Source organism: Durio zibethinus, chromosome 24 (assembly GCF_047325235.1).
Source record: "Durio zibethinus cultivar Kanyao isolate XHJ-2024 chromosome 24, ASM4732523v1, whole genome shotgun sequence".
NCBI classification, from domain to species: Eukaryota; Viridiplantae; Streptophyta; class Magnoliopsida; order Malvales; family Malvaceae; genus Durio; species Durio zibethinus.
Window position 1 is genome coordinate 17,349,738 of NC_143185.1, and position 27,547 is coordinate 17,377,284.

Genomic DNA, 27,547 nt, shown 5'->3' on the forward strand with positions numbered 1-27,547 from the left:
GACACAGAAAAAAAGTTCTTTCAAATTTCATTCATCCTACGATATCCCACCAAACGCAACTATGAATTGAAATATTATCCACCGAGCAGTGTTGAAGCTTGACAGCATTTAACAATTGACAATTATATCACTCTTTTTGTCTATATTGGAGGTATGTGCCCGTACTTTTTCTAATGATCATGGCATTCGTTACATAATCTATATTACAATATTTGCCATTACTTAGGTTAGAATCAAACGTCAACGCATTGGAGATTTGTTAATGGAATTGGTTGTGTCGCAGGCGAGCAGAAGCCAGCGGGCAGACATGTTAATCAACAATGGAAAACAGAAACATTTAGAACTTCGGAGACTTTAAACTTTAGAAGAACCAACATAACTTCTAATCCCCTTCCACTCCTTTACAGAAAGCAGGCTTTCACGCCAAGGAAATGCAACACTATCCACTGAACAGATTCCCTTTAGCCATGAAAAGAATGCCTTATCTTCGAACTGTTTTCTCTTTTGAGTTTTCAGTAAGATTGGTTTGTAAAATTTACATGATTTTTAGACTCACACTTGTAATGCACAGACAAAATCACCACTTGTCTCTATGTCATCTATGTCTGCATCATCAATGTCATCAAGATCCATGCTACCAAGTAATTGACTACCAACTTTGGGACCCTCACCAGGTTTCCTAGCCTCTTCAATTATAGACAATATTTCTTCAATACTTTGAGATTGATCATTTTCTTCTTCAGTTTTCACGTTGCCATCCTCTCCTCCCACGAATTCTACAGGCAAATTCTTTAAAAACCAGGGGTGGTTTTTGATTTCTGGTATGGTTATTCTCTACAACACATGCACTAGAAAGTGAATATACTCAAAGAAAAATGGTTAAAATATTTGAATTCAGAAACATGAAAAACAGTATTTACCTTTTCAGGGTTTGCAACAAAAATCCTGGATAGCAGATGTCTACATTCCTTTGAAACTCGAACGTAGTCGGGAATTGAATAGTGCACACTCAGAATCCGCTGTCATAATCCAATTACCATATTTTAATCTGAACATGAAAAACTATCAAATCTACAAGCTATGGAAGAGGGTTGCTACCAACTAACCTGAATTGTTTTTCTAAAGTTTCTTGGATCTTCAGGGTCTTCAAAAGGATAAGCCCCAACCAGCATGACATACAAAGTAACCCCACAAGACCAAACATCTGCAATCTACAATTTTCAAAGATAAATCACTGATCATGGATTTCTTGTGCCCAAAACTAGGTCTTACTGTGATACCAACCTCACAAAGGGAATAAGAATTTACCTTCCCATCATATTCTTTTCTACACAAGACCTCTGGTGCAATGTAGGCTGGGGTTCCTACAGTTGATTTGGGCTGGGAATGAAACACACTTGACTGAAACATGTTGTAGAAAGTTAATAATTGACTTTATAGTAAGTCGATCAGATGCTGAATAATTAGTAGGTTCATTGCCTTAGAGTAGCCAAAGTCGCATATTTTGAGTCGCGCTGTAGTGCTCCCATCTAATAGTGTGTTTTCCAGCTTAAGATCTCTATGACAAATTTGCTGTGTAAATGGGGGAAGAATCTCAATTTAGCTAGATAGGCAAAAATGGCAAACTATGTTCAGAATTAGAGGGATCCAGTAGGCAGTAAGGCTATACCATTACATGGCAATAACTCACTCCTGATATCAGTTGTTGAAAGAAAAACCTTGCCTGATGCAGTAAAGTAATGACAGTAAAAAAGAAAAAGAATGCAATTCAATAAAACACTACTAAACATGTGAAAATCAGAAATTATTTATAAAATATACCTCATCCTCACTAAATCTACCAGCATTGCAGATTCTTTCAAAAAGTTCTCCTCCAGCAGCGTATTCCATGACTATGGCAAGATGAGTTGGAGTTAACAGGACCTGCAAAGAAAAAAAAAAGAAGAGGAAGAAGCTCACTTAGAACTGCTGCTTAATAGAAGAATTAAGAAGTAATTTGAAATGATTTCTCAGTCATAGACAGCAAGACTAAAACAATTTCAACTTGACCACTCCAAGCAATTGATTTATCTTACACTTTTTACTTTTCGAAAGTTATTGAAACATTCAAATATATCTTTTCTGTTTGGGATTGCATTAATCATATAAAGAAACCATTGACTTTAGCCCTGTTCATTTGCCAAGGCAGAGCAAAAAAATTGACATTGTTCCACTATCAGTAGATCACAAACCCCCATGTCCTTTCTTTAAATCTTGTCAAGTAAACTTAAATTCAATCAAACATTGGCGAAGAATGAGATTCTGATCAACTGTTTTTTTTACAGTTTTAATTACCTAATTTACAGAATGAAGCCAAAGATAAATTGAAAGCTAAATCTCCGAAACTAGGTTGCTATTCAAGCAAAGCTACGGAAAATCTACAAGCTGGAGATTATCTCAACCGTCCTACTTCTACTAGGGCCATATATTAGAATTGAGAGGGTTCAGAGACAACTGATTTTCTTTGAAAGTTCATTCTATTAGTTGAGGAGAAAAGAAAAAGTAAAACCCTTCACTCCTCTATTCAGGAGCTATAAAACTTATACAAGTAATGCTTGTATTGAACACCTGAATCATACAAGGAACTACACACAACTGAAAAATGTTAGGTACGAAAGCAGTATATATTTACCTCTTTGAATCTTATTATATTTGGATGCTTCAAGGACCTATGGTTCATAATCTCCCTTTGTACATGCTCATCAATCTGCATAGCCAAAAAAACCTCATGAAATCAATCCACAAACTAAAAAAGACACAACCCAAATTAGCTTATGAATAAACAAAGGCAACAGATACAAGATCATGAACATGAACCTTGGAGATCAATAGTGAAATGAAGCTAAAACAAAATCTGGTACCTTGGGGCCTCTTTCAATATACTTGACAGCATAAAGCTCCCCACTCCATTTATCCCTAACCAGCTTGGCAACACCAAAGTTCCCTGATCCAATATCTTTTAGTATCTCGTAACGCTCCATTTTCCAAAGCCAACTCCCAGAAAATAAATAAAAAAGCAGCAGTTATATGAATCTTCTATTTTTTTTCCTCTTCTTCTTCTTCTTCTTATAACTTGGAATAAAATTTCTCGTGTTGTTTTTTTAAATATATATTTGGTTTAGAGTTGGAGAATCTCCATGATTTCTAAGGCCTTTTTTATTTTTGATTATGTGGGATAGCTGAAAGCAAAGGCCAAGGCCACGATGATATGATATGAGCCTGTCAAAATGGTGTCAACGCCACAGAGACAAGAAGAGCAGACATTACACGTGGCACATAATTAAAGGTCAGAATTTGGACCAGAACTGGAACAAGTTGTACACAGGACGTAGCTTGCTTTTTGGGTTATCCTCTCGTTTAGGTTATCTCAACCGACTTGCTTCCTGCTTCTGTATCGTGGCAAAATATCGTCGCCCTTTTTTCTTGGTAAAAATATATTAAAAAAATCACTATTAATTATTAAATACTTTATTAAAATCTTTTTAAAAATCCTAATAATTTAATAATATCCAAAAGATTAAAACTCATTTTTAAGTTTTGAGTTGAACTCAATTAAAAACTTATATATAAATTTTTAAAAATTTATTTTTTATATAAAAAAATCATAATTTAAAATAAAGAATAATTATAAATATTAAAATTTATATTTTATAATGTTATTTTTTTAAATAGTTGTATGAATTTATTAATATAATTTTTTTAGTAATTAGAATAGTAGTTATTCAACCAGATTTGATAGAATTTTTTAAATACAAAAGTATAAATTGGATTGAAAAAATATATAAATTATAATTTTTTTAAAATTTAATAATAATAATCATTTGTAAAGTTTGGAATTTATTTTGCATTTTATGTATTGAAATTCAATCATTTTATAATTGATGCTAAATGTTTTCAACGTGGAGTGTAAAGGGTAAATTTTGATATGGTTTAATTTTTCTAAAAAAGAAAAATACAAAACCCATTATCGTTAGGGATAAACACAGCGAGTACATGATGTATTGATAATCGAGGCGAGTAGGGGTGTAATTTAGAAGAGAAATTGTAGAAAATTCTTTCTCATTACGAGGAGAGGAAAAGTGACAGAGGGTGGAACAGAAGAATGACGTGGACGGTGGAGGAGGGATGATAGAGAGAACTGGAATTGTGGTCCCCATCTTGATTGGGTTTTTACTCTCATTTTTTATTTTTTATTTTATTTTATTTTTAGGTCTCATTTTCATCTTGGGAGAAAGAAAATAATTGAAAAAGATAGCAAAGAAAAAGGATACAAAAAACAAAGTATCTATCAACCATCAATTATAATTGACTGTGATTGCCCTTTGAATTTATTAATTAGCGGTATGTTCTTTTTATGGGATAAGTCGAAAATTTGTTTCTTTCAAATAACTTTATTCCCCATGGCTCTCTACATTAAATTTAATCAGATTTATTATGGTGTTTTGGGTATTTTAACTAGAAAAAGTTGTCGAGAGTTTTGTAGCCTCAACCTGTAATTAGAAAACATGATTAGAAAGCGTCCAAGTTATTTTTTCAAGATATGTTTTCAAAGTCAATAAAGTATACGAGGAAGAATGAGGATTAAGATAAAACTGTATGTAGAAAATTTCAATTGAAGGAAAGTATGAAGTAAAAGTGTTCTCTCTTTAGTAATTAAGTTTTTTTTTTTTTTATGTATAAAATAATAAATAATAATTTGATTGAAATAATTAACAGTTGATAGGATATATATATTAAAAAAATTCACGTGAATAATTATAAATCGTATTTAATGATATCGAATATGTATAAGTTATATTTAATAATTTTAAATAAATTAAAAATTATATGTTCAATTCTGAAATGATGTTTTGATGCGACGTCAGTAGAATGTTGGGCAAGTCCTTCTCTGAACAAAGGGCAAGCCGTTTCTTTAAGTACTAACAATGTGACAATCAAGGTGTACATTATCTAAGCATTCCAATAAGTTGATTGTGGTGATCAAGTTTTAATCAAATTAATTGGACAACTGATTGTATGAACATTAAACAAAAATTTTTTAATAAATGAATTAATTATTTATTCATAAAAATGAGCAAGAAATTTTGCTAAAAATCAATTACAAAGATCAAATAAAAAATAATGAAAATACAAACGATTAATCACATTAAACAAATTTTATTGGGTTATAAGAAGAAAATTTTCAACAAAAAAGCTCTACAATATATGAATTTAATTGACAAAATATTTGTAGATGGTTGAGTTTGTTATAAATAATTTAATTACATTCAATTTAAAATGCACACTCATACTTGATTAAGTTTAAAAATACTTGCACTTAACACGATTGTTCATTACAGGGATTTAGGTTTTTAATGACTTTTTTTTTAACGTTTAGCGACGTTTATAAACGTCACTAAAAGATTTACAGTATTTATGAAAAACGTTAGTCAGAGTGTTCGTTATACACGCGTAAAAAAAATAGCAGTGTTTTCTATAAACGTCACTAAATTAACAGCATTTGTAGCTTTTAAATACCGTTATTTTAGTGACGTTTTTATAAAAGAAAATATCGATATTATGGTGGCGTTTAAATGATAAGATGCCGCTAAATTAGCAGCGTTTGTGTTTGAAAAATATCACTATTTTAATGACGTTTATATCTTTGAGATGCCGCTAATTTAGTGACGTTTTTATCATAAAAACATCGCTATTATAGTGGTGTTTAAATGATAAGATGCCGCTAATTTTTTGATAAGATCGTCGTTACTTGTAGTGGCGTTTTATGATACAAACACCACTAAATTATTCATTTAGCGACATTTTAAAACGTGAACACCACGAAATTAAGAAATTTATTTTTTCTTTTTAGTTAAAAAATTCTTGTTAATATTTAGTTTTTTTCATTAACAAGAAATGTTAATAAAATAAAAATAAACTTAAATTCAAAAACTGAAATTAATAAACACTTAATTCACGTTCAAATATGCAGCTAATTAACACAAAGTTTAATAATTAGTATAATAACATTCAATTTTTTTTAATACATTAACAAAAAAAATTAAAATGTATGAAATTGATGACTGTATACATTTTGAAGGCTGCCAATTGATGAAAGAATTTTTTTACCTTAGTCACTAGCGTGCTCAAGAACATACTAAATAATACTATATAATTTTTAACACTTCATAGTAAGCATTTTTTATATTAAAATAATATAAATATTTAGTAAATATAATACCTGAGTTGGTGGACCACCGAAATCAGTTCCTGAAAATTGTTGTTGCACAAAATTCATAAAATTATCAAATAGATCATGCAACTGCTGAAATTTTGCACGCTCTTACTCAATTTTAGCACATTTTTCCTCAATTTTGACACACTCTTATTCTCTTTTTGCTTCTATTTGCTAGAAACTTTGTTGCATAGTTTGCAACTCTTCTCTCAATATCGAAATATCTCATGAAGACTAACTTGCTAAGAATATAAATTGCTGAGAGCTACATCCATAGTAGGTAGATGGTGTTGAACCTAATCTAAGGCCTCGGACTCGTCCATGCCTTTCTTTTCTAACAACTTCTATGAATATTCAATTTTTCAGTTCTTACATGTTAACAGAACCTCAGATACTACTTCAATTTTAGCAACCATTTTCTCTTTCGCTTTTTCTTATAAATTAGTTATATACCACTATCAAGTTTAATGATTAATTGATAATATGTTAAAAAGACTAAATATTTACTTTCTATTAAAATAGATGTTACAAATTATCACAATTTCTTATGTTTTGACATTCATGTAAGATTTATCTTTTTTTGTGTGTGTTAAGCAAAAAAATTTCACAGATCTAATTTTACCACCCATCTTAATATCTTATACAAAAACATATATTATTGTTACATACATATTAACCATAACTTATTCATGCATATGAAGCCTGTCAATCAAGTTCAAAATTTTTAAACAATTTTAATATCATGTATTTAATCTATCTAAAATTGTTAAAATATAAATATAACCGTAAATTTATATTTTGGGCCCTTAACAATACAATAGTCTTAAACAAACGCAAACAATAAAAGCATTTTTACCTTTCACATATATCGATCATAGAAACCAAATTCAATTATTTGGACAAGTTTAATATCATGGATTGAAGCCATTCAAATTGTTTAAAGCCATCCAAACGCTTAATTTGTATTTTTGGATTTTAAAGGCAAAAATAGTCCCAAATAGATATAAATGATAACTTTTTCACTCATATCAATAGTAGAAACCAAGTTAAATCTATCGGACAAGTTTAATATCAAGTATTGAAGCTATCCAAACTGTTAAAATAGAACAACAACAATAAATCTATATTATTACCTAAATAGATGTAAACAATATCTTTTTCATACATATCATTCGTGTCAACTAAGTTCAATACTTTCAATAAGTTTAATATCCTGTATTGAAACTATTAAAACAGAACAATAATTGTTAATTTGTATATTTATCTTTTAACGACATAAAAAGTTCATTCATTGAAATAAGTTTAAAATCATAAACTTACTATTTCTTTTTGCTTTCTTGCAAAATTTTTTGATCCACTTGTATGGATATATTTTTGTTGCTTTCTGCTACCAATCCCAATCTGTTTTCTTTCTTGTCACAAAAAATAATTGGGTATATAGTAGAAATACAAATATTACCAATTTAAAGCATAAAACACTTTCATTATTTCCTTCTACTATATAAAGTTATAAAGTAGTATCATTCTTTTTCTTGAGAACCAAAATCTAACTAATTATTCATATTGCTACCTAATCACATTACGAGGTAGATTTTTTATTGTCGCCTCTACAGTAGTATTTCGATAAAATACTTATTATTCAAACTATGCTTATAATCTTTCCATTTCTTTCCTAATGACTTAAGCACAAATGAAATTGGTATTTCAAGTACAAATCTTGATTGCAAACAATAAAAAAATTTTGAATAAGTAAACAAAATGTAAAATAATTATATTTTTATATATGATTAATTATACTAATACCTCAATAAAGTTTAAAGTATGGGCCTTAACTTCTGCTGAAACTTTATGCCATGTTTTATAATGAATAGGCAATTTCATTCCATTACGGGCAAGCATACCTAGAAATCCAGCCAACAATTGAGCTTTTTCACCAATTGGTTGCCTATTCGCATTTGCAGACACTATAATACGTTTGTTCGAAGGTAGTGCAAATAATTCCTTCAAGATTGTCTGGCCTCTGGTCTTCCATTGACCATTGTTATCAACTACCAAAAAAATAAAAAATCAATTTGTAAAATCTTAATACTTTAATCATTATAATTGAATTCTAAATATGGGGTATATGATACCTGCATTCAAATTTAAAGTATAATCAATTGACAGGATACTATCTAAACTTAGACCTCCTGTATTATCAGATCCAATAGCTGTTGAAGGATTATAAGTGACTGAGTTAGATCTGACAGTACATTCATTCATCTTCAAAAGATTCAATCCATAGCCAATATCAACAGGTGCCATAAACAGTTTTGAACTAATATATCTTATATGTATTCCTTTCAATCTACTCATTCACATTGTAGCTTACCTGCATCATAAAGTTGAATATATAAAATATATTAGTTTAGAACATATGTAAAGACATTGAAAAGTTAAAAAATCATAACCTACAATATATAAAGAACATATCGATTTAATTACATCAAAAAATAATGTATGATTTACAATACAATAAATATACAATAACAAATGCGACATTAATTATATACAAGCATTTACTACATTATGTCTTTAACACTCGAATTATAAAATATAGATGATCAATCATGGTTCATAAATGTCTTTAGTAACATCTTCGCGGACCCACTGAGCATAGGTACTGGAGATATTTTTATTCAAGTTTTGTTCAACAAAAGGATAACATTCAATTCCATGTTCAACATCATCTCTGGTATCTAACCCCATATCAAATAAGTCTCTAAGTGTATTTCAAAAAACAAAAAACTAACCAAATTCTTTAGGATCTTTAAAAAAAAAAAAACTTGTTCGGCTTGAGAAAAAACATAAAGTTCATCAATGAGCTGTTGTCCAGTATGAATTAATCAAGAAAAATTGGCAATTGTAAATTTATACTAATCTTTCTTAATATCCATCGCACTATTCACATTAGCCCAATCACACCGAAATAAAATAACTTTCCACTTGCCATAATAATCCAACTTAATGATGTCATTAATCATGCAATAATAGTTAATATTTCTCTCTAAAGAGTTTGTGTCCCTAACACTAGCATAGCTAGTAGTTGATAAAGTAACAACAACTCATGAATTTTGTGTAATTCTAAATCTCTCATGGGATTTAGTGTGAAATCCAAATCCATTGATGATGAAACCTTTGTATCGTTTCACAATCCTGTATGGATCTTATGAAAGACACTTCACCTCTTCACTGACAAGCCTTTTCACTCTAAACTTATAAAGGTAGAATAAATATATATTATTAATATTAGTTATACCATAAGCATTCTATGTAGATTTCTCATAATGGGAAGTATGACATTACTTACAGTTGCTCCTAATCATTCATAAAAGTTTTTGGTGAATAACTTATCAAGCTCTCAAGGGTTTGATCATCGATAATGTGTAGGAGCTCTCAAATTATTTTTATACTTACTATAAAACATCATGATAAAGTATTAACAATTAAAAAAATACATTAACTTATGCTTAATGGAATGAATAATTTTCTTGCTAAAAAACTTACATGCGAAATGATTCAATTGAGTCATGATAAAAAAAAAAATATCGATGTACTTATGCCTAAGATTTATCATCTAACTCCACCATTTTAGCTTTACCTATTAGTTGTCCAAAACTTTCAAAAAAATAATTATAGGCAAAGTCAGTATGCTGTATACCAACATTTCTCGATGGTCTATTAAATCTCATTTCAACATCTTCCAAATAACGAAAACAAAATATCATACACTATTCTACTAAATATCCTTCAGCAATAGAACCTTTCGGACAGCGTTTATTGCGACAATAAGACTTTAACCTCCCAAAAAACCTATCGCATAAAACATTAGTCGTATATCTTTTTAATTAGAGTGGCATGATCATTAATAACAACCTAATCAATCTATTAACAAATAATACTTTTTGATAGGATACATCTATCGATAATAAATCGACCCACCAACTTTTGCTTCATATGAAAGGTGAATAACCAAATGCATCATAATAGTGAAAAAGTTTGAAGGAAAAATCTTCTTTAAATGACATAAAATAATCATGGCTCGATCTTGAAGTTTGTCAAGCCCTTCCACATTCATACATTTCCCACATAAAGATTTAAATATGTTACTTAATTCAATTACCACAGAAGTGACTTGTTTTGACATTGATAAATGTAAAGCAATTAGAAGTAAGTCTTACATCAAAATTTGATAATCATGTGACTTCAATGAAGAAAATTTTTACTCATTCAGATTCACATATCTTGATATATTTGACGCATAGCCATCTGAAACTTTGACATTTTTTAAAAACCTTGCAAAACATATATTTTTTAGCTTTAGAAATCTCAAAACAGCAGGAGGCAATTGATATTTGCCATTAGAAAGTAACTTCGGATGAAGGTCAAGTCGAATCCCTATATCAAATAGGTCAAGCCAACTCTTTAAGTCATCATTTAATCTTCTATTCATATTAAGAATTGTCCAAATAAAATTTTTGCTAACATTCTTCTCTATGTGCATCAAATCAAAGTTATGGCGTAATAAATTATATTCCCAATAAGGCAAATAAAAAAAAGATACTTCTTTTTTTTTTCATAACTCAAACTTATTGGGGTCATCTTTTTCATCATCTTTTTTATCACTTTAAACTTCAAGATCATCAACTTGAGTATCAGTATCACTAACTTACATAATATGAGGCTAGACATCTTCAAAGATGTCCCTCACTCTTTTCTTTGATGGAGTCATTTTTTTCATAAATGAAATTGAAATCTTTTAACTTTGACAAGATATTGACCCATTAATTGGTAAAAATGATCTCTTCAACTCTTCCGTTCCATCAAAAAGATGTTTTTAGAATCTAAATCGATGATTACCATTTAGCCATCGACGATGTCCCATATAACAGAACTTCCCCCCATTAGATAACCATTTCGAACATGTCTGTGTAGCATAACATGGACAAGCATAACAACCTTTTGTACTTTAACAAGATAAATTCACATAAGCAAAAAAATCATTGATAATCCATAATAAAATATCATGTATATTGAAGTTCTTTTTTTTTTATGCATCATAGGTCTCAACTTCTTCCCATAATTGCTTTAACTTTTCAATAAGAGGTTGTAAATAGATGTTTATATCATTACTCGAACCTTTTTTTTTCAAGAATTATCATAGATAATATAAATGACTATTGCTTTATAGCAATCCATGATGACAAATTGTAACGAATCAATACAACTGACTAAGTACTATAAGAAGTACTTATAATTTTAAACGGGTTAAATCCATCAGATACTAGTCCAAGCATAACATTTCGAGGATCAAATGCAAAGTTTGAAAACCTAGAATGAAATGATTTCCATGCCAAAGAATTTACAGGATGCCTCAATGATCCATCATTCATCCATTTCTTATGTGCCACCTTATTGAATCTGTAGTTTTAAAAAACTTGAAGAGTCGTTAAAGTCTTAGTATTAATAAAAAATAGCGTAAAACCTTAATAGACTTCTTCTGACATAGATCTCATCACTATCCTCATTCAACCTTTCATCGGGGTATTTGTCCACCCAACGAGAAATACCACATAAATGACAAGATTCTTGATTTTTTCTATCACCCCAATACAACATGCAATCCTTGAGACAACTATGAATTTTCTCATATCCGAGACCCAAATCCTTGATCATCTTTTTGATTCCTTACAAGATTGGGAAATTTTTGTAAAAAAAATATTTTTTTCATAAACTCTAATAATAAAGTCAGAGAGTTTTTTTATCATCCACATAAGCATTTCAAATGAAAAAGATGAACACAAAAAGATAACCTTGAATGCTTCGATCCCTCATAAAGTTCTTCATTCATATTCTTAAGCAATCTATAAAACTTTAATGCTTCTTCTCTAAGTTATTGGTGACTTACACCTATCCTAAGTTCACCAAATTCATTCATTTCAATATTGGACTGATTAAATTTATCATTTTGGAGAGACGGATAATGAAAATATTGGTTATAAATGTTAAAAGCATCTCGTAATATGCCTTCAATGTCATCTGCTATAAAATGATTATGTTGGTATTAGGGAGCCCTTGAAGATGAAGAAACTCTAGTGGAAGACCTTGAAGGTACAAACTCTTCATGAAAATACTAATTAACATATCCTGAGATAAATCTAAAATAAATTAAATATTCAAAAATAACTTCACACATTTGCCAATCAATATTAGCATATTTCAGACATAGGCATAATATCATGTTATCTTCACTTGTATTCTCAAATGCAAAATTAAGAAAATTTTTTACTCTATCTCTGTATTTTTGACTTAATCTTGATTTTTGTATCCAACTCTTATCTATTATGTACTTGCTACATTATCAGACCAAATGTATATAAATAATTTATATGAAAATTAACATGTAAAATACTTAAGTTTACTATATTTTAAACAAAAAATAATAATAAGACCAGTACTTACGAATACCAGAACTCTTTGTTGTAAAGTATTTTATCAGCTACTTGATATTATGAATGTTAAAACTCTATTGCTAATGTAGACAGTACCTTAAAGTATTTGTAGTTGGGGTTGAAATAAGGTAAACCAGGTACAGAGAAAACTCATAAAAAAATAATGAAAGGGAAAGGGAAGTGGATGATGGGTTACAAATAGGTATTTGAGGAATGTGGGTTTTGAAGAAAATTGTTTAAATAAAAAAAAATCACAAATTGCAAAAGCTAAAGGAATAGTAAAATGAAATAAAAGCTAAAGTAAATAACTAATGGATAGTAGGAATAGTGTTTTAAAAAACAAAGCTTAAATACTAAAAGTTGAAGGAAAGGAAAAGTAAATTGTAGTTAGTTTGGAAAGAGAAATAGTATAATAATGAAGATGAAACTTAAAGTTTGTGATTGGATGCACCAAGTTTGAGGACTATTCAATTAGATCGAATTATTAAAGGTGTTTACTAAGTAAAATGCCTTCAATAATTTTCTCTTAAATAATTTTTGAATATATTATAGGCCCCTTCGATAGAGTCATAGTAAAATTTTAAGGTGATTATTAAAGGTGTTTAAGCCCCAAAAATACCTTCACTAATTTCATCTAATTTTTATGGTGTATTTATTGAATATATTTTTTACATAATATGTCTTCAATAATTTCCTCATTTTTTATCAGTGAATGTTAGTGAAGGCGATTTGCTACTAAAAACACCTTTAATTTTCTCTAATTTCTAAAAGCAAATTATTGAAGGCATTTTCTGAAAAAAAAAATACCTTGAATAAATTTCTTTTAAAAATTGTTTAGGATTAATAAATGCGTATTCTAGTAGAAAACGCTTCAATATTCTGCTACTAAATTGCAAGATGGTTATTGAAGGCGTTTATTTCAGAAAAACAGCTTCACTAATTCTTTTTAATTTTTGAAAGAATTTATTGAAGGCTTTTTTTTATATTATACGCCTTCAATAATTTTTGTACAGATATATTGAAGGCATTTCTTGAGAAAAAACGTCTTGAATAAATTCCTTTTAAAAATTATTTGAGATTATTAAAGGCGTTTTCTAGTAGAAAACACCTTCAATATTCCATTACTAAATTGCAAGACGGTTACTAAAAGCGTTTATTCCAGAAAAATACCTTTACTAATTTGTTTTAATTTTTAAAAAAATTTATTGAAGGTGTTTTTTCCATTATGCACCTTCAATAATTTTTGTACAAAATTATTGAAGGCATTTCTTGAGAAAAAATGCCTTGAATAAATTTATTTTAAAATTGTTTGAGATTATTAAAGGCATGTTCTAGTAGAAAATGCCTTTAATATTTCACTACTAAATTGCAAGACGGTTAGTGAAGGCGTTTATTGTAGAAAAACGCCTTCACTAATTCGTTCTAATATTTGAAGGAATTTATTGAAGGCATTTTTTACATTATACGCCTTCAGTAATTTTTGTACAGAATTATTGAAGGTGTTTCTTAAGAGAAAATGTTTTGAATAAATTCTTTTTAAAAATTATTTGAGATTAATAAATGCGTCTTCTAGTAAAAAAATGCTTTTAATATTCCGCTACTAAATTACAAGACGGTTAGTGAAGGCATTTATTTTAGAAAAATACATTCACTAATTCGTTCTAATTTTTGAAAGAATTTATTGAAGGTGTTTTTTGCATTATATGCCTTCAATAATTTTTGTACAGAATTATTGAAGGCGTTTCTTGAGAGAAAACACCTTCAATAATTTTATTTTAAAAATTTTTTTGGTTTATTAAAGGCGTCTTCTAGTAGAAATGCCTTCAATATTCTATTGCTAAAATTTTAAGATGGTTATTAAAGGCATTTATTCTATAAAAATGCCTTCAATATTCCACTATTAAAATTTTAAGATGGTTATTGAAAGTGTTTATTCCATAAAAACGCCTTCACAAATTCATATTGATTTTTGAAGGAATTTATTAAAAGCATTTCTTGCTGAATAGGCCTTCAATAATTTTTGTAGATAATTATTGAAGGTATTTCTTGAGAAAAAAATACCTTCAATAATTTTTTTTTAAAAATTATTTGGGATTAATAAAGGCATCTTCTAGTAAAAAACACCTTCAATATTTCACTACTAAAATTACAAGACGATTAGTGAAGGCATTTATTCCAAAAAAATGCCTTCACTAATTCATTTTAATTTTTAAAGAAATTTATTGAAGATGTTTTTTGCTGAATATGCCTTTAATTATTTTTATACAAAATTATTGAAGACGTTTTTTTAGGACAAACACCTTTAATTTTTTTCTTTTAAAAATTGTTTGAGATTATTAAAGGCATCTTTTAGTAAAAAAAACCTTCAATATTTGTTTTAATTTTTTAAGAAATTTATTGAAGGCGTTCTTTGCTGAATGCGCCTTTAATAATTTTAAGGGGATTATTGAAGGCGTATTTACCAGAAAAACACCTTAACTAATTTGCTATAATTTTTTGAAGGAAATTATTGAAGATATTTTTTGCGTAATATACCTTCAATAATTTCCTTCATTCTTATCACGAGAATATTAGTGAAGGTGATTTTCTACTAAAAATGCTTTTAATAATTTTTGTTCACAATTATCAAAGACATTTTTTGAGGTAAAACGCCTTTAATAATTTCATTTGAAATTTTTTTTTGAGATTATTAAAGGCGTCTTTTAGTAAAAAAAATGCATTTAATAATCTTCAACTAAATTTTTAAGGGGATTATTAGAGGTATTTTTTTCAAAAAAATGACTTCACTTATAATTTTGTTATTCATTCCCCTGTCTTGAATATCAAAATCATAAATTGTTAGTAAAGAAAATGATTAAAGCTACATTAATCAACCAAACCAAACCCATAAACACATTTCTATTAGACTTTTGTTTTCTTTATCTCTATCGTTGCTACATACCTTCAAAAAATCAACGGTGCGCACCTTTTTTTATTATCGATATGTTTATTTTTTTTGTTTACTATATTATTTATATTATTCGATAGAGGTTTTTTTTTCAGTTCCTTACTATTTACATATGCATATATATATTTTTATTCATTTCAACATAACTATAGTCATCCAAGCACCTTTCATTGCATGTATGCTATTTCTGTGTAGTTTTCTTTAAATATTGTGGTTTGCTTAATGGTATTGTGTTATATTGTTTTACTTAATGTTATTGTGTAATATTATTTTGTTGAATGATATTGTGTGATATTGTTTTGCTGAATGGTATTGTATGATATTGGTATGCTGAATTATATGCTAAATGTTTTGCTAAATAGTATTTTTGAATGGTTTGCTGAATGGTGTTTCTAAACACATTGTTGATTGGTTTGCTTAATGGTGTTTTTGTATGTAGTATGGTATTGGTTGTATTTAATTACGTATAGTGTTAAATTATATGGTCATTTTGGTATATTTCGTATAATTATGATCAAAATTACAAGTATTATAGACTCCAAACAACATAATTTTGCTTCTATTGAACATGCACAAGACATACTTGTAGGCAAAAAAAAAAGGGGACGAAATAAACAAATTAAAGTGAGTGACACAAAAATTTATGTTAACTTCAATTCAAGTAGGTAGTATATGTCTAAATGAGTTGCCAAATTGGCTTCTCATATTGGTGTCGTTGTCCATAGTAAGATTTTAATTGCATACACCAATTGACAATGAGTTTCTGATGATCTAAAAGATGGTATATGGCAGTCAGTTGTGGTATGTTTATTTAACTATTTCATAAAATTTGTTAAATGATCATTTAATTAAAATTTAATGTGTTCATACTAATTATGTTAAATTATTTAGGAATGATTCGACATCCCAATTAACTGTAAAAAGATTGCATTGCAATCTACTGGGAAAATATTCAGAGATTTTAAAAGCAGATTCACAACCCAATATATTTTACCGATGGCTGATCAAGGTGATGTATTGGTTATTCCACCTATGTCATATGCAGATGTAATAAGTATTGAAGATTGGATAAATTTTATTCGAGATCAGCTATCAAAAAATTTCTCAGTATGCAGACCCATTACCAAAAAAATAGTATAAGATTTTATGCAATATAGTTGATATCTTCTTATGTGATTGATATAATTTCTTTCTTTTGTAGAAAATCAAAGAAACACAATGGAACATTCAAGCCAAACAATAATATCACCATTTGATAGCGAGAAAGGGATTTGCAAATGTGAAGTAGGAGCTTGTAAGTATTCGTACACTTGTTTTATACTCATTAATGAATATTTATGAACATTCATTTCTTACATTCTGATTCTTATATTGTGATAATTTAATAGAAATCAGCAAGCTCTAGCATTGAAGTTTCTAGATGAGATATCTTAAAACAAAGACATTTACAGAAGGATGGATCCTTTGTAGATGAAGCAACCGAAGAAATGACTAAAAAAATTGTATGTATAACTAGTTTAATATCATGTATGATTGGCATTGTGGTTGTATGAATGAATTTATACTAGCTTGTATAGATTTGTTGTTACAACCCATCTTATTATTGTCTTTTAGGATGATTATGCTGAAAAAGTTAAATCTGATGAACTGATAACCCAGTATGGAGAAGATCCATTGTCTTTAGCATTAGGCGCTAAAGAAAGGCCTGATCGAGTTTGTGGGATTGATAAATTTGTGTTGCCATCAAACTTTTGGCATAATCAACCCAAAACATGTGAATGAGAAATGCACAATATGAAACAATTATTGAGCAACAACAACAATGAATTGATGATCAGAAGCTACGCCTCAATGAGCAACAGCAAATACTCGCTACTTTGGAGGTCATATTAGTAGCAATATAGCATAACATACCTGTAGGCCAGTCAGAAAGCATTGTACACGTAGGACAAGCTTTCGTTGCAAGTTAGGCAGCGAACCTAACCTCCGATACCAGCCATGAAGTATGATTTTGTTTATAAGTTTAATATTAATTTGTTTATTATATTTTTTGATTTAGTTTTAATACTTATATTTCATTAAATATTGTAGCAGGATGTTGGGACTCAGATTATGATCCTTGCTTAGGCTACCATGGATGAGTTATCTAAGTATTCACTCGAGCATTTATCTGGAGGAAACTTTATAACCATTGAGTTTGAAGAAGGGTTATTTGATAAACCATCATTTTCTTTCATTGGTATGGATAAAGTGAAAAAATTTTATGAACTGGATGAAATTTCAGCTGTTGATATTATTGCTTATATGATGTTAGATTATAATACAAAATATGCACACTTAATATGTATTAATCTATATTATGGTGTAATACTAACTAGTATTGTTGATTGTTATCATGCAGCTTTCTATATAAAGAGCTCAAAGCCAGATAGTTGACCAATAGATTTAGATTCGTTGATCTTAATTTCATTAGTACAGAGTGGCACAATCGCTTATCATGCTAATCATGTGATTGAATGCATAAAAAGACCGACTGATTATTATTTGCTCCTGTACAATGCACAGTAAGTTATATTCATACAAATAATTATTCTAACTTTACTCGAATTTGATATAATGCCTAATTTGAGTATATCATTGTTATTATTTTGCAGTTGTTATTGGGTGCTTATTGTGATTGATAGCAAATCCTTAACGCCATACTTACTTAATTTAGTTAATCCAACGATGATGCCTAACCCCAAAATTCAAGCTTTTATAAAGAAGTATTACACTTTCTTATTATATTATATATCTCTGTTTCTTCATAAGTTATTTTCTTTATGTATTAATTAATTTTTTTTTCAATTTAGAGTAATATCTACATTCGATAAGAAGACAAAGAAAAAATGGGTGTCATTATTGATAAATGTGAAATTTATTCTTTTCTGTTGAGTTTGTGTAGATAAATATTTCTTAAACCCATTCAATTTAATTTTCAAGTACCTCATTAACCCAAAAATACTAAATGTGGATATTATGTCCTTCGTTTTATACGAGAAATAGTTTTATATGATTTTATGACCACACCATTCAATGTTAGTATAAATTTCATAAACTCGTTATATCTTTAAAAAAATGAAAAGCTAAATTATGTTCCCATTTATTAACATTTACTTCTGATTTTTTTTTTAGTGGGAGAGTAAAGAAAGCTTCACGGTAAAAAAACTAGATAAAGTATATAAAGAATGGTGTGAGTATGTATTATCATTTGTTGATAAACTTTGAGGTTGGACACTGTTGGTTGAATGTAAATATATGAGGAACAAATTGTTATAATGCTTTTAACATGCCATGTTGAATGGATAATTTAAGTTTGTAGATTGGGGTATTGGTTTAATATTATTGGTATATATTTGTTTTATATGAATACATTGTGTACTCAATATATTATTGAGTACGATTATTTGAAAAAAGTATATTAATATGGCAATATTATCAGTTTTAAATTCGGATGAGTAGTCAATTTATTGAAATATAATAATGTTCATAATGTAAATTCTAAAATATAATTCATAGTATCACATATATAAATTAAATATTTTTTGGGCATAAACTTACAACTGACTTCACATATACAATAAAAAAAAGTTTTTTTATAAGATTACTGAAAGCGTTTTTAGCAAGAAAATGCCTTGAATAATCCCTAAGAAAATGTTATTAAAGGCGTTTTAAACCAAAATCGCCTTCAATAATCCCAAGTAAAATTTATTGATTGGATTATTAAAGGTGCTTTCAGCCAAAAACGCCTTCAAGAATCCATTCCATATTTTCCTATGGATTATTAAGGGCATTTTCAGCAAGAAAACGCCTTAAATAATCCCTATCAAAACGTTATTGAAGGCATTTTTGACCAAAATCACCTTCAATAATTTCACCTAAAAATTTATTGTGTGGAATATTAAAGGCGTTTTGGGCCAAAAGCGCCTTCAAGAATTTATTTCATATTTTTCCTATGGATTATTAAGGGCATTTTTAGCAAGAAAACACTTTAAATAATCCATAACAAAATGTTATTAAAGGTGTTTTCGATCAAAATCACCTTCAATAATCTCACCTAAAAATTTAATGTGTGAAATATTAAAGGCGTTTTGGGTTAAAAATGCCTTCAAGAATCCATTTAACTTTTCTGTATGGATTGTTGAAGGTATTTTTTTATAAAATCGCCTTTAATAACCCAAACTAAAAATTTATTGATTGGATTATTGAAGGCTATTTCGATCAAAAACACCTTTAAGAATCCGTTTCATATTTTTCCTATGGATTATTAATGGCGTTTTTAGCAAAAAAATGTCTTAAATAATCCCTAATAAAATGTTATTTAAGGATTTTCGACCAAAACCGCCTTCAATAATTCCACCAAAAAATTTATTGTTTGAAATATTAAAGTCATTTAGGGCCAAACACGCCTTTAAAAATCCATTGAAACTTTTTTGTATAGATTATTGAATGTGTTTTTGACAAAAATCGCTTTAAATAAGCTCAACTAAAAATTTTATTGATTGAATTATTGAAGGCGATTTTGACCAAAAATGCCTTCAAGAATTCGTTCCATATTTTGGCTATGGATTATTAAGGGTGTTTTTCTGTCGAAAACGTCTTGAATATTCTCGCGAAAATTTTTGCCAAGAAAACACTTAGAATAATCCATTACAAATAATCCTTACAAAAATTAAAAAAAAAGGCTAAAGGGAGGGATCGAACCTACCACCTTATGGTTAACATTCGTATGATTCTAAAATTTTTATAGGTTTTTTGTTGAAGGTGTTTTTGACAAAAAACATGATCAAAAACGCCTTCAATAATTTTTTGAAATTTTTTCCTAGAATTATTAAAGGCGTTTCTTACAGAAAACGCCTTAAATAATTGCATACATTTTTTATGAGGGGATTATTCAAGGCATTGTCCACTAAAAATTCCTTAGTAATTCCCTATCAATTTTTTTAACTGGATTATTCAAGTCATTTTCTGTCAAAAAAGCCTTTAGCATTCACTAAAATTTTTAAGATAGGATTATTCAAGGCGTTTTAGTCTATAAACATCGTTAATATCAAGTCTTGTGTGACATTTATAAGTAACAATGCTGATATTTGAATATTTAGTGGCGTTTTGATAATAAACGCCTTAAGTTTTATAAAAATAAAGAAGTTAGTGGCATTTGTAAGTAAAATTCCGCTACAAAATTGTCACTAACCTTTCATTTTCTTGTAGTGGTTATTTGTTTAACTTAATTAATAGTACTTACTTATAATTGAAAATTTTGATATTGGACAACAATTAACATCTTTATATGGTAATTATTAAGATTTTCTCTCAATAATTAAAAAAAAATCTTAAAATCTAATTCAATCAATTCATACAATAACTCTTAAAAATTGAAATCTAACAAATCTGAATTCAAAATTTAATATTTGTAATATGATATTCTCTTATCCTCAATCGGAGCTTCCTTTATATTAAAAGTGATCTTTAATGCAATAATTGTAACCCTAATTAGTATATGTTTAACATTATTTTATGGCAATATGTAATTTTCACTTAGACAAATATAGTCTCTTTGAATTGAAATCCTTTGATTATTTACCAAGAAAATTATAGTAAGTAATAGCACATGGTTAAGTTCAAGTACAAAACTTTTTGGCGAAGTCGAACTAGAAGGAAAAGTTGCAGGATTTGAAGGGTTATAATAAGCTCAGTTTACTTCTTTTAAAGGCATTGTGTCTCCAATGAGGAAGGAAAAGAAATTCTTAAGTTCAATTCCCGTGTTTGAACTAGTGTTTCCTTTTGACATGCTAACAAACTTGCAAGTTGTGATGTCTTATCCATTGCATTAGGGATCTTTAAACTCTTACCGACATCCTAAACTTGTTTTCAAACACGCGTGAAACTCCTACAAAGCTAAAATAGCCTCACAAAAACAGCTTTTTTTTTAAAAAAAGGAAATGACATTATGAAAAGAAAGAAAAAAAAAGTCATTGGATTGAGATTTGAATTTTTATATGTGATATTTTAAAAATGATAATATGAATTAATTGAATTAAATTTTGGGTTTTAAAAAACAAATTTCAATAATCGATATTCAATGATAATAATTAAGTTGATATAATTGATTTTGAATTCATATTTTATTGATACCATTGAAATTAGAGAAGTAATTTCAAACATCTGTTTTGAATTAATTTTTTAATGGATGCCATGTCTTAATATCATTCAATCATAGAGTTAGAGAAATGCCTTAATAAACATTTGAATGAATATTTAAACCCTACAAAACACCTTTATTCTTTAATAATGTATTTATGTCCTCAATCACCAACTAAAATGAAGTTTTTTATAAGATTATATTAAAAAAAAAACCTCTGAATACATTAAAAAAAATTAAGAGTGATCATAGTACATCAACATGTGTGGTTCTGCTAGTCATGGCTGAAATGCATATATATATATATATATATATATTGTCCCTTTTGGTAGGTTGGGCAATTGATCTTATTTCGTCCCCAGCAGATAAATCAAACTGGATCTGATGCCATGCTGGTGCGGCCATTAGCAAACTTCCCTACAACATTGATAGCCAGCTCAATCTAATCTACCTCAATTGATTTGCTAGATGCCAAGGGTGATGGAAATGGAAAAAGCTTTATATGAAAGTTTTTTAAGTTTTTTAAATGAAATTTATAAAAGAAAAATTTTATAAAAAATGATTAAATAAAATTTAAAATTTAAAATCAAAATTTATAGATTAAAAAAATCTAATTATATAGATTAAATGTATAAAATTTTAAATAAAATCAAATAAAATTTGATATATTTTTAGTAAAAATTTTGACATAATTTTTATGAATGAATATATGTTTATTAATTTTAAATTATAAAAATATTTTAAATAATTTTTTATATATTATTGATTTTCATATTAAACTATATCAATCTATAATCTAAATTTTTTTATTTTAAAAAATTCATAATTTTCGCTTAAAAAATTACATTTAAATTTTACGATGGAATAACTTACCCTTTGGATTAGCTACATGACTGATGATTCGATAGCCTTAATTGGATTGATAACTAACCACATTCATGTGCCGATATGCTATGCCATTAACATCGTGTGCCTTCTAGCTTTTTCCAATCTTAAAAGATATAATTATGGTCCAGGGATTAGCTCTTCATTTACATCAATGACACGGTCACGCCATTTTCCTTGACCACACTGCCAATTCCCAAACCAGCAAGAGTCATTGCCTGGTAATCAGAATACTAGAGCCCACATGGATAATAGGATTTTCAAATGGGGGCATGGGGCTCAATCACGTCATTGACAAATCATCATCAAATAAACCAAACCGATCTGCATGCTTTTAACTCGGGCTGTTATCAAATGTATGATTTTCAATTTTCCATAACCAAATAAATTTTGCAGATTATGTTACAGGATAAATGACAAAAGCACTCCCTGATTTGAAGAGTCCACAAGTAGCTCATAACCTGCAGAAATGTATTTCAGTATACCAAGCTTTTGCTTTTCGATAACAGTCCAATTTTCCCCTCTCTCACCAACAATAGTTAACTTTACCAATGAATGTCACTCTAGATGTTAGACGGCAAATTTTACTTCAACTATATATATATATATATATATATATATATATTACAAAGAAATTACAGTTATGAAAATAAAAATAGAGTTTACAAGTACTAAGATTGGAACTCAAAATTTAATAAATATCATATTTTAAGAGTAATTACATAATTCAATCAATCTATACTCTCTATTTTACCTCAACTAATATTTACCATCTAGGTTCTCACCTGATAGGACATTTAATGATAAAAAAAATGTAGTGATTTTTTTATCTCTCAAAACTTTTAGCAAATAATCAAAGATATCTTTATAAGTGCCATCTCTATTGGATTCTATCTTAATTATCTCCTTACGACCCTTAGTTTATTTATAAACTCAGGCACTATAAATCTCATTAATTTATCTTTTTCCTTCTTATTTTTTTGCCGACTTTATTTTTATTGACTTACACGTCAAAGTACGAAAACAAAAAACATCATCTTACTTTTTACCTCTAACCGTTCTTCTCTTTTGCATTAGACACCTTTAAGTCAAGCTCAGCACTAACACCACCAATTTACCCAACGCAAAATTAGTAATTAAAGATATATAGCTAATCATATCGTGACATTATAGCTGGCGCTCATTAACGGCTTTGCTTTGTAAGAAAGATGAAAAGAGTTGAAAATGAAAATTTTGTTAATTTAATGGTTAAAATTCATAATAACTTTTTTACTTTATAGCTTGACTGTTAGATTAACAAATCTTGCTCCTTTCCATCATTCCTGTTAAGCCTAAGTCATGCCCTTGTATACAAATTAAAAGTTATACCCGCCATAGTTATAAAATATTTGACATCCCTTCATCTTCGCTTAAAGCTCATAACCTGGGAACTTAGAGTTCTGGGGTGCAAGCAGATCAAACCAGAGGCAAGCTGTCCCAGCAAGTCCTGGGAAAAGGGAGTAGGCATGATCAGCTCCGCGGGCATGTCCCACATTTACAAGCTTCCTAGCATTATGAAACAAGAAGCTTGCAAACGCCTTTGCCCGTTCTTCATATATGGTCTCTCCTGTAAGGCGAAGAAGGGAAAGGAAAGCATAGGCATTTCCAGCATTACCATCAGCTAGTCCAATCTTCTTGAGTAACCCATTCTTCCATACAAACTCCCTGCTTCTATAGCAGCATCACGGAATTCTCTATCACTTGGATACACCTTCACAAACAAAGTGAAAGTTCCAAAAACTCAATTATATACAGCTTGAAGCTGGAACTGTGTTAAGAATACAGGTATCTCAACTTCTCCCAGTTTTTAAGTCCCTCATTAGTATAACTTAAAACCCTGCTGTTGATGTTAAATTTACCTCAGAAATAAGTTGCATTAAGTGTGCCAGAGTTGCTAACCTGTGACGCCTTGGCCAGAGTGATTGCCATGCTAGTTGCACCATGAGACCACTGCACCAACTTGTCCCTTGGGTTCCCTTCACTTGAGGGGTAATTTCCACTTCGGAGAACCTGTTACCCATCATGTATCTCAAAGTTCCTTTGACATCCTCAGCCTCATCTTCAGAAAGAGGGAAGTGCAGTAGCACTTGCAAGATTCCAGCAAGGCCATTCGCAGCACCCCAGTATCTTGTGCCATGCCATCTATACATAAGAGGGCAGGCTGGGTGATCAGAAGCCCCTGTCCTGCCCCCAGCTAATATGGCATCAATAATTGACATAAGAACATCATCGGGCATCGTCTCTTTCCCAATATGTTTGTTTAGGAACAAAGCAGTCCATAAAAATCCAGCTCGCCCATAAAGAAGATCATATGACATTCCAAAGCCACCTTCTTCACGTCCTACTGGCAGGGCTTTCTCTTGTGCTATCTATATTTTGTTAATTGAAATACTGAAGTTAGATACTATTATATTCCACAAACCTCACAATGTTTAAAGAAGCTAACATTACAATTAAGAGATTCATAGTCAAAAGATGGGGATTATAGATAATCTTTACAGATTTATATATCAATATAAAGAAATGGCTTTGTGAATGTTGTATATTTTTCGTGTCAAGAAGAACAACTTTGGGTAAAAAAATACTAAACTTTTTGCATATAAGAACTTTGTAATAACATTGGGTTCTCACTTAACAGCTTAAGCTTTTACGTTTTGTGGCTCTTTAATATGTAAGAAAAGGAAAATAGAAAGACAAGAATAAGTTATTTCTTAGGGTCCAATTCAATTTTAATTTGGCAATCACTCAATTAGAGATGAAAAAAAGAAACTACTACAATCAAACAAGAAATTGCAGTATTAGTCTGTTGCCTAATATCTAGTGCTGCCCAGAAGAGATACGGCCCAACGATATCAATCAAGTGGACCGCCCTACATTTTGTGTGGTAGAGGAGGGGTCTATTCACTCGGAGCTGAGGTGGCTAATTACATGAGGGACTACCAGAGACCCGATTGAATGATTGAGGCATGATTGAGGGACTACCAGAGTCTGGGGATCATGATTGAGGCATGAAGATTCGCTTTGATAATATCTAGTGCTGTCCAGAAGAGATATGGCCCAACAATATCAATCAAGTGGACCGCCCTACATTCAATCAAAGCGAATCTTCATGCCTCAATCATGGATCCCCAGACTCTGGTAGTCCCTCAATCATGCCTCAATCATTCAATCGGGTCTCTGGTAGTCCCTCATGTAATTAGCCACCTCAGCTCCGAGTGAATAGACCCCTCCTCTACCACACAAAAATGTCACATGTCTGCATAAACATGATTTTATTTTATCAATCTCTTCACATTAAACATTTAAGATTCTTCATTTTGATTCTTCAAGGGAAAAAAAAAAAGATTTTGATGGACCATTTTCACTTTTAGTATCATCCTAAAGAACAAATTGTCCTCCCTACTCATTGTAGAAAGCACAATTTAAAAATCACATTAATGCTGCCGAAGTTAAACAAAAAAAAAAGCCCATTTAGATTAAAATTTAAAATACCGTACAAAAAAATCTGAAGTTTTATTATACGTATAAGTTTGATTCTTTTAAGATATTTTTCACACAAAAATAATAAAAGAAGGGTAAATGGAGTAAGTGACACTTTCAGCTTCTTTAGACCACGAAAAATCTGTACGGTCACTCTCACAACACTATCCAGATGTTGTTTCCACCTTCTAAATTATCTCCATCTTTTGTAATACAAGTACAACATAGAAGAAAAGAAAAAAGACTTTACCTAGTGCAGACACGTGTGAAAGAGACGCACGTGTCAACGATCTCGGCGGACAATAGCAAGTCCTGCTGGTTGCCAGTCACGTCGTACGATCTCAAGCAAGTGAAAGCTGTCCCCAGCAGACCCGTGTACACATTCGGGTCTATGCCCGTACCCAACCCGCCACAATTATCACCTTCTTCTTTCCACGTGACCTCCACCACCTACACCACCAGCTCCCCCAAAAAAAAAAAAACAAAAAAAACCCCTTTAGCTTAAACTTCACAGTTCTCCCTAAATCAAGACAACCTTAAAAAACTTGTTCTCAAGTAAACGATATTTGTATCTTTTGGAGGTTTAAATGTAAGAATTTTCTTGTCATAAGAAAAACCCAAAAAAAAAAAGCATCAAAACAACCGACTTACCTGGTTCTTGAGAGCTATGGCAACTTCGAGGAAAGTATCAGAAGAGAGTGACAAATTATTGGAAACCGTTGGATCCATGTTAAGCAAATGATCTAACCGTTCATTGTTACCCTCTTCTTGAGATGCAGCTGCTAACTCCACCACCGAAGACATTGCTGGCTTTTTTCTCTTCTTTAATTTGGTTGGTTTTTTTAGCAAAGAAAGAGGAGACAAAATTGTAAAGGAAGAAGAAGCAGATGCTGTATAAGACTTTAAGTAGGCAAAGAGAGAGAAAAAAAAAAAAAAAAACGTTGCTCTAGTTGTGTTGGGTTGTGACAGAAATTTAAATTGTGATAGTAATCACGTTTTTAATTACGTTATGTTTGTCACAAATATGAATATAATAAAAATTTTCGTGGTTATTATAATTATCATGAATTTTTTAAAATTTTATTCAACTTACTATAAAACATAATAATTTTAATTATTAATTATAAAATTTTTTATTTTATAACTTTTAAAATAATTTATATCATATCATATATTTTATTTATTTAAAAAAATATTTATAGTAAAATATTCATATTTAAAAAATCATTTATATGATAATAAAAAAAACAAGAGATAAATAAATATGTGAA

The 27,547-nt window shown here is 29.5% G+C and overlaps 1 protein-coding gene and 1 pseudogene across 3 annotated transcripts; both read right to left on the reverse strand.

The window, feature by feature from the left end:
* Positions 1-323: 323 nt before the first annotated feature.
* On the reverse strand, positions 324-3,260 carry LOC111316984 (serine/threonine-protein kinase SAPK1-like). 2 transcript variants are annotated; one of them, XM_022919264.2, is made up of 9 exons: positions 2,901-3,260; positions 2,672-2,746; positions 1,822-1,923; positions 1,670-1,723; positions 1,480-1,572; positions 1,309-1,401; positions 1,107-1,211; positions 921-1,019; positions 324-834 (listed from the first exon to the last, which is right to left on the reverse strand). In XM_022919264.2, the coding sequence occupies exons 1-9, from the start codon at positions 3,018-3,020 to the stop codon at positions 553-555; spliced, it is 1,023 nt and encodes a 340-aa protein (XP_022774999.2). In that variant the 5' UTR covers positions 3,021-3,260; the 3' UTR covers positions 324-552. The 2 variants fall into 2 exon arrangements, with proteins under 2 accessions (XP_022774999.2, XP_022775000.2); XM_022919265.2 differs by lacking the exon at positions 1,670-1,723 and having other exon boundaries at positions 2,901-3,176.
* A 20,487-nt stretch (positions 3,261-23,747) lies between these two features.
* On the reverse strand, positions 23,748-27,246 carry LOC111316134 (lanC-like protein GCL1; annotated as a pseudogene). The gene is made up of 5 exons (XR_016333234.1): positions 26,928-27,246; positions 26,527-26,726; positions 25,953-26,052; positions 24,696-25,165; positions 23,748-24,507 (listed from the first exon to the last, which is right to left on the reverse strand). The product of XR_016333234.1 is annotated as a lanC-like protein GCL1 (transcript).
* Positions 27,247-27,547: the final 301 nt, after the last annotated feature.